Source organism: Aptenodytes forsteri, unplaced genomic scaffold (genome assembly GCF_000699145.1).
Source record: "Aptenodytes forsteri isolate BGI_AS27 unplaced genomic scaffold, ASM69914v1 Scaffold166, whole genome shotgun sequence".
NCBI lineage: Eukaryota > Metazoa > Chordata > Aves > Sphenisciformes > Spheniscidae > Aptenodytes > Aptenodytes forsteri.
The window spans coordinates 1272469-1279617 of NW_008796110.1; the positions used below are offsets into that span (position 1 = coordinate 1272469).

Consider the following 7149-nt stretch of genomic DNA (forward strand, 5'->3'; position numbering starts at 1 on the left):
GTGCACGGGCAGGGAAACAGGTGCCGAGGCTCTGGCTGTCTGCAGAAGTCCTTGCTATGGAGCTGAAAGCAAATACGTCCCAGCCCTCTTTTCGTGCGTGTACGCGCCACGGTGTGGCACTTCACTCGGGGCTCGTTTTGCCGTCGTGTTTTGGATCTGATAAGATGCAACCGACTTTCACGTGAAAGCCTTAAGGAATATGAGGGGCTGTAACTGATGAGAGCTGGGAGTACCAAAGCGAGCGTTCCAATGACCTTTGCACGAAGGTGTACAGCTGAGGACTTCCCAGTTCATCTCGGGGTCAGACCCCGAGTTTCAACAGTATCCCTATGCTTGAACAGAAACAAGCACACACTTGATTCAGTTGCTCGGAGCAAGTGGTCCCGTGCATGGTTGGTGTGGTAAGAAACAGTTCAAGCAGCAGCTTGAAACGATTGCCGTGCTGGAATACGGAGAATAGCAACCTTCTCAGTATCTCTATAGTAAATAGGCCTGGACCGGCACGTGCAAGGCAAAGACCTGCTTTAAAAAATGTTTTATGTGTTCTCTGTGTGAATATAATTAAAATTCTTGTCCTTCGGGGTCTGGTAAAGCCTTGTTTTGTCTGACTTCACCCCTGAGCAATGTTGCTGAGGTTAGGTAATTCAGACTTGCTGTCACTAGAGTTCAATTTGTGGCTTAGCTCGAAAGGGGCAATCTGGCCAAGTTTCATTGCTCCTGATGCCTTTTTGGTAGCTGCCATGGGCCGAGACCTTTTCGTGCCTAACTACCGAATGTGGAAGAGCAGCCCTGACCTCCCTCCTCCCGTCAGTTATGTGTCGGGTACAGGAGGAAAACACCATTTCTGAAGTTGCCTGCAGAGCAGCCCTGCGAATTTGCGAAGCCTGGACTAACATCCTTCCACCCCATAGCTGCGTGTCCCAGCACTGCTCGCTGCCGACCGGTGACCTGTTTGACTCCCTGGTTTAGTCAGTACGGAAACCAACCTTCTGACATTTGGCAGGTAATGCGAGGCTTGTGTCAAGTGTTAGATTAATGATACATGTTTGTTTTTAAAATCCACTGTCCTGGCAGATTTATTTATTTATTTATTTTAATTTCTGACATCGCTTTTATGCTGTGTTTGCTATCCAGATGATAGCTAGAGTGAAATGTGGTATGGGCAAGGTGAAGGATAGAGCAGCTTTACCTTCCACTCGCTTTCGAGCCAGCCCATTAGTTAAATTACTTTTAATGACAAATGTATTTGCAAATGTTTGAGCAAAATGATGTTTTCTTACTACTTCTTTTTTATCAAGGCAGAAAGTAGATGATTTTGATACAGTAGATGAAAGTACTAACCCAGCAGCAAGACAACATCACTCTTGTGCCGAAGTTGAGAAGATTACAGAGCAACTTTTGTAAGATATTTTAAACTCGGTGACAAAATTGGCCAATGCTGTTTTCCGCATGTTTTTCCTTCGTGTAAGTATTTAGGTATACTTTGCTGTAGATGGATGAGGTAACACCATAGGTCAAATACAAGACCACTTCTTCTCATCAAGCACACATATAGCAGATGAATGGATAAACTTACTGAAAAGATTAGCACTGTGGTAAGAAGGGAAGCTTTGTCTAATAAAACCATTAAAAGTGTCTATGAAGTGAGCGAGAGGGGAAACTCGGATCCCTCCACAGCTGGTAGATCTTACAGCAGTGTCACAAAATGCACAAGCCTCAGCATCCTGTTAGGCTCAGCTGGTGATGTGTTTTCCCAAAGACAGCCTGTTGCAATGAGACTAATAGGATACTACGGCCATATCTTATACCAGGCAGTGTGTGCTTGACAGGGTAAATTAAAAGAGGAATGCTATCAGATGTTTCTGCTTTTGGCATATATTTATTGTAAAGTTTGTAGAACAAAAAGGGACCTTCTTCAGACATCATTAATAAAAGATAATAAATGCAGTAATGATGCAAAAATCCCGCTTTCCTAATGCCTGTCCCGTACGTGGAAGGATGGCAAAGTTGTTACCATGAAGAAACATTCGGTTTGATACCTTTTTTTTTTTAGAGAGCCAACTTTCAATGTGTTGGAAGGTTGCCATCAGCTGCAAAGCATATGAGGCAGACGGGATGTGTACAGTAGTCTTTCTAATCCCTCTGGGGACTGAGAACTCAATTTACACTCCAGCTGGCACATGAGGCTTCGGTGCTGGAGCAGGAGCTCTGCAAGAGAGCCGCGAGAAAGCTCACCATGTTTTCCTGAGAAGTTCTGCAGGTACGAAGTCTGGTGGGAGAGTTTGACGGCAGCGCTGCTCACAACAAACTGTTTATTAGCAGTGATAAAATGGCACAGCTTAGTTTGTCAGGAGCTGAACTGCGGGCTGGCTGCCGAGTCCCGGGCGAAGGAGGTGCATCTGTGTGAGCAGGGAGAGGGGCTGGGACCTTGATGCCCCAGTCCAGGCACTGGCAACGTGGATTCAACTGGGGGAAAGCAGGAGATCATACAAGGTCCTTGGAAAAATCAAGCATCTTCCTATCTTTCTGTCTGTCTATGTCTATGCGATGTCTTTCACATGGTCATTTTATTCTTGATACACCAATTCACATATGAATACTTTAGTTATGTAAATCACACCTTAAATGTCAGTAACCATAAAATCTTGCTGAATTGTCAAAAGCTGATTAATAATAATATTATTTTTTTAACCAGCTGTCCATCCACACCTTCAAAAAGTACTCTTTTCTTGTCTACTTACATACGTTGCCATGGAGGAAGTAAGTCCATTTTATTTATTACAACAAGAAGTAAAGCTTAAATAAAAAAAAATCTCAGTTTTCATCTGAAAATATTCCCATGCTATTGTGTCCCCACCCTTCCCCAGTGGAGCTGCTGCCAACTATTTTGCAACTTTTCTGTTTTTGTCTCTCTGACCCCTGAGCAGGGTGCTTCAGTTCCAGTTTCTGTGACATGGAGCACCCCTGGGGGCCTTGCCATGCTGCGAGAGCACTCAACCATCAGCAGAAAGGAATAAATATGCACCACCCAAGTGCTTTTTTAAAAAAAAAATAATTTTTTAAACTGGCTGTTTCATTTGTTCAAGAGGTCGAGTGAGAACTTACTAAGTAACTATTTACTACTCCATTATCCCTGCTTGCTGGAGGGGGGTGGAGGAAGCAAGGCCGGGTGTAGAGGGTAGCAGATGGCTATGTGTAAACCAACTGCTTTTAACACTCTCCTAATTCTTTCTCCTTAGCGCCTGCCTAAAGGTCCTCTTCATACTCATGCCTACAATAAACTGTAGGAGTTCAGTTTTTAAACTATCACAGATTGTCGCAGTCTGAGATGCTATTGTGCACAGAGGAAAAAATACTCTTGCGTTGAAGAGTTCCCAACTTCAATGCAAAAATCATACGAAAAGAGCATTAACGGGTATCACTGATTGATAGCGTTACTTATTTGTCACTACATAGTTGTGCACGTCACCCGTTTAAATCACCAAAAACTTGGTGGTACCCTGTCTTTCCCATCCTCCTAAACGTTGCATTCCTTTGTTGCGTTTCCACCTCAACCTAATGAGAGAGCTGGACAGGGCAGGAGTACGGTGTGTTATTTTTGCACAGAATGTAACATAACTAGGGTTTATTCTCGATTTGAGCCTTTGGGCTCTATTATAAAATGAGTGTGAAATAGGAATATATTATCTTAGTGCTACTCTACAGGATATTATTCTATAAGGAGCAAAGTATGGCTCAGTGGAGGCTGCCAGTTATGGCAGATTTAATGTATATTTGTCTCAGGACTGCTGCTGTGATTCAGTATTTCCACTGCATTCAGTATTACTTGTGATCAAATTGGAACCTAAAAGGACTAGCTAAAACCTCTGTGCTACGGTACACATCTTAATTTGTGACAATAATTGAAGCTGGGGGACTATGTGAGTGCAAAATGAAGCATTTGTATGCATGCAAGATTGAAGCCTAATTGAACAGTTTTGCTCGTTCAGTAGAAATGTCCCATCTAATGGATTAAGTGTCAGATTGGTTGGAAGATCAGTGTTCACATAGGAAACTCACAATATATTCCCTCCTTGTAGTGAAAACATAGACCCTTTTAGGCATATCAGTTCAATATTTTATCTTGCAGCAGAAAGGTGCTCAGTGGCAGCTACACTAATGCAGCTTTCTGAGTCTCTTGGTACTAGTCCCTTAAAAACCCTAATGCTTTTTGCCTAGACTCATAAATTAATGACACTTGGTACTCTCACTTGTGCAAGCGTGCTGATTTTCTAAGGACCAGCTTTAGAGAGTTGCACTACATCCATGAGCACCAGCAGCACGATTCACATGTAAGAGAAACAAGCAGCTGCTTTTAAAGCAAACAGAGGTGTTGCTAGTAATTCCTTCCTAAGGAGACTGATCTTGCTGAAGCTGAATTCCTTTCTGCTGCTACCAAAGGACATAATTTACCCAATTTACAGTGCAATTCTCTTTTAGCAAGAGCTAAATCTTTACCATTGGCTCATTCTTGAGCCAAGTCAGCAATTTACAGGCATAGCAAAGGATACTTAAGTAATTTGTGCCTGCAGCTGAATATGGTACTTCTCGAACAGATTCATCTTTGACCAGGTCCTGAGAGTCGGGAAGGTGGAGGTCTGTTTTCTTGTTATGATTCAGGAGCACACGTGACGGGAAGAAAGGAAGGAAGTGGCTTTTGTATTGACTGCTCCCCACCTCCGTCAAAGGTGCTTTTGCTGCCAGCATTTTGTCCTTGACAGGGTTGTCCTCCCTCCAGTCCCGAGGGTGAGCTCGCTGTGTCGGATCCTGCAGCGTACTGACCCTCCTTCCCTCTCGCTTTCATCTTTTGCACCACATCACTAATGGGAATTCTGCAACAATGCTGTCTAATTAATGGCTCTTGACCTACTGGTGCATGATATATTTTTTCATATATCAGAGTTGATTACCTAATTTCCTATTATTTTTCCCCCTATAAATTCCCAAAGTTATTGGTAACTCTGCTGTTTCATACTTGTGTAGCCACTTCATATGTTCTTGGAGAAGGGAATTCTGTGTATGATGGCCCGTGATACCCTCTAACACTGTGCTTTTCCTCTAAATCATCCTTGTTTTTTCTTTCCATTAGCACATTGTAAATTAGAGATTTCCTTAGTCTTGTCTTTATTTCTGCTTTGGCTGTGTGCTGCTGGGCTTCAGTGCTGATGAGGTAGAGAGCTTAAAAAATAAAAGATGCCGATTTTAAAAGAAGTGTAGTGTATACTTATGCATGTCAAAAGATTGAGATGTATGCAAAAGACTTTTTTTCCCTTTTGCAAGACCTTTTGCTTCCAGTGAAGATAAAATTACTAGACTTGGGGTTGCACTTAACACTGATTACAGAGTGAGAGAATAAATACTAGAAGTGATTTCAATTCAGTAGATGGAGGGATAACAAGCTCTTGTGACTGAAAGCTGAAATTAGGTAAATTCAGATTAGAAGTAAATTGTTAACAATGACAGTAATTAACCAGAGAAGGCCCTTGGAGTGTTGTGTTCTCCCCCAGTGGGAGCCTGAGCCGCCTCCTCCACTAGCATCGCCCAGCCGTGCTCCTCCGAGCATCCCTTCTGTGCTTCGCAGGTGGTCAGGGATGATGAGCACCCTAATTTAGTGTGGGCTAAAACCTACGGCGCTTTCCTCAAATGTACATGCAACGTGTAGAGGACCTACAAAAGCACGATTGTAATAATGAGAGTAACAGTGGTGCCAGGAGATTAAAACCCCACAGTTAAAGCAGGCTCCACTACAAGTTTTGCAAATAAAATTTGGGCCATGTAAACAATGCCTTCATTAAAGACATTTTTAGCAAATAAATTTTTCTAAAATAAAATCCTTACTTTTATATTTATTTACTCTTTAAAATTTACTTTTAAGCGATCTGCCTTACAGGTTCACCAAGCCTGACAAAGCCCTCACTCCTAGATGTTGACCTCCATTTGCCTGTTTGTGTTGGTTGACAAATGGTTTTGTCCATCTGCATGCACATGATAAGCATTGTTAGCGCTAAGCCTTCCACCTCTCTGTCCCAGTGGGGTACCGTCTTTCCAATTACCCTGTCCTGCTGTGGTAAACTGATAAACTCACCACATTGCAGTCCCACGTTGGGTTACCACAAGGGAGTTGGTTACCTGCTCTAGAGAAATACTGTAATTAGTGGCTTTTGAGGTCTAAGAAATCGCCTTCATTTTGCAAATCTAGGAAAAAGGTGTCTCTCTCCCTACTGTTTTTCTTGACACTAAAATGAGATGATTTATGGGTTTTGATGGTATTTCATTAAAAATAGCTGAGCTCTTGTTACCCATTACTGTCACCTTTGATTAGTTTAAATGCGGCTATGACCGTATTCTTCCTACATAACTTATCTCCTAGAAAAAATTACATCTTTGAATGTAAAAGGAAATATTCAGAGGAAGATTCAGAGTTGCCAGAAGAACAAATTTTGGAAGTGATAGAAAACTTTCTTTCTGCCTCAAGTAGCAGAGCTATGGCAAGAGCAGACCGTCTGGTCTGTGCCTACCACAGAGTTTTACACATCCTTTGAAACATTTGGCGACGGCCACCCTCATAGCCAGGAAACCAGATTAAACAAATGATGGGACAAATCCCACACTAAATTAATTATCGTTGGATGCAGGAGGTTCTCGTGAAATCTCTTTACTTAATCCTTGCCCTTCCAGCTGGAATAGAGCTGCAGAACAGGCTAGCAAGCTCATGATCAGATTTCAGAGAAAATAAAGCACCGAGCTACTTTTCTATTAACCAGTAAACAAACAAATGAAAAAATATATTTAAGACATGACTAAGTGATTATTTTCATTATGTAGTCAGACACATAATTTAAGGATTTACAACCTTCTCACCTATTTTAGTCAGCATGAAATTCAGTCGTTGCAAGACCATTACAGGCCTCATCCAGCTTCGCAGGAAGCCAAAGTAATGATGGCCAGACAACACTTCAGGGGACTTGCAAGAAATCCACGCAGGCATTTCAGATTAATATGCCTTGCAGAAAGTTGAATACAAGTGGCTGTATTCCACTGGATGCAAGCATCAGATAACTGGCCAACATTATCAACAGCAGGCCACCACTTAGTCCACAAATTAGGAGC

General features: G+C 42.3%; 1 protein-coding gene across 1 annotated transcript in view; it reads right to left on the reverse strand.

Annotated features, from left to right (window-relative positions):
* The window catches only part of MAPK12 (mitogen-activated protein kinase 12), a 42625-nt gene extending 41883 nt beyond the window's left edge, over positions 1-742 (reverse strand). Inside the window, exon 1 of the mRNA XM_009286859.2 lies at positions 615-742. Within this exon, the coding sequence (XP_009285134.1) occupies positions 615-742 (128 nt within the window). The remainder of the gene's footprint in view (positions 1-614) is intronic.
* Positions 743-7149: the final 6407 nt, after the last annotated feature.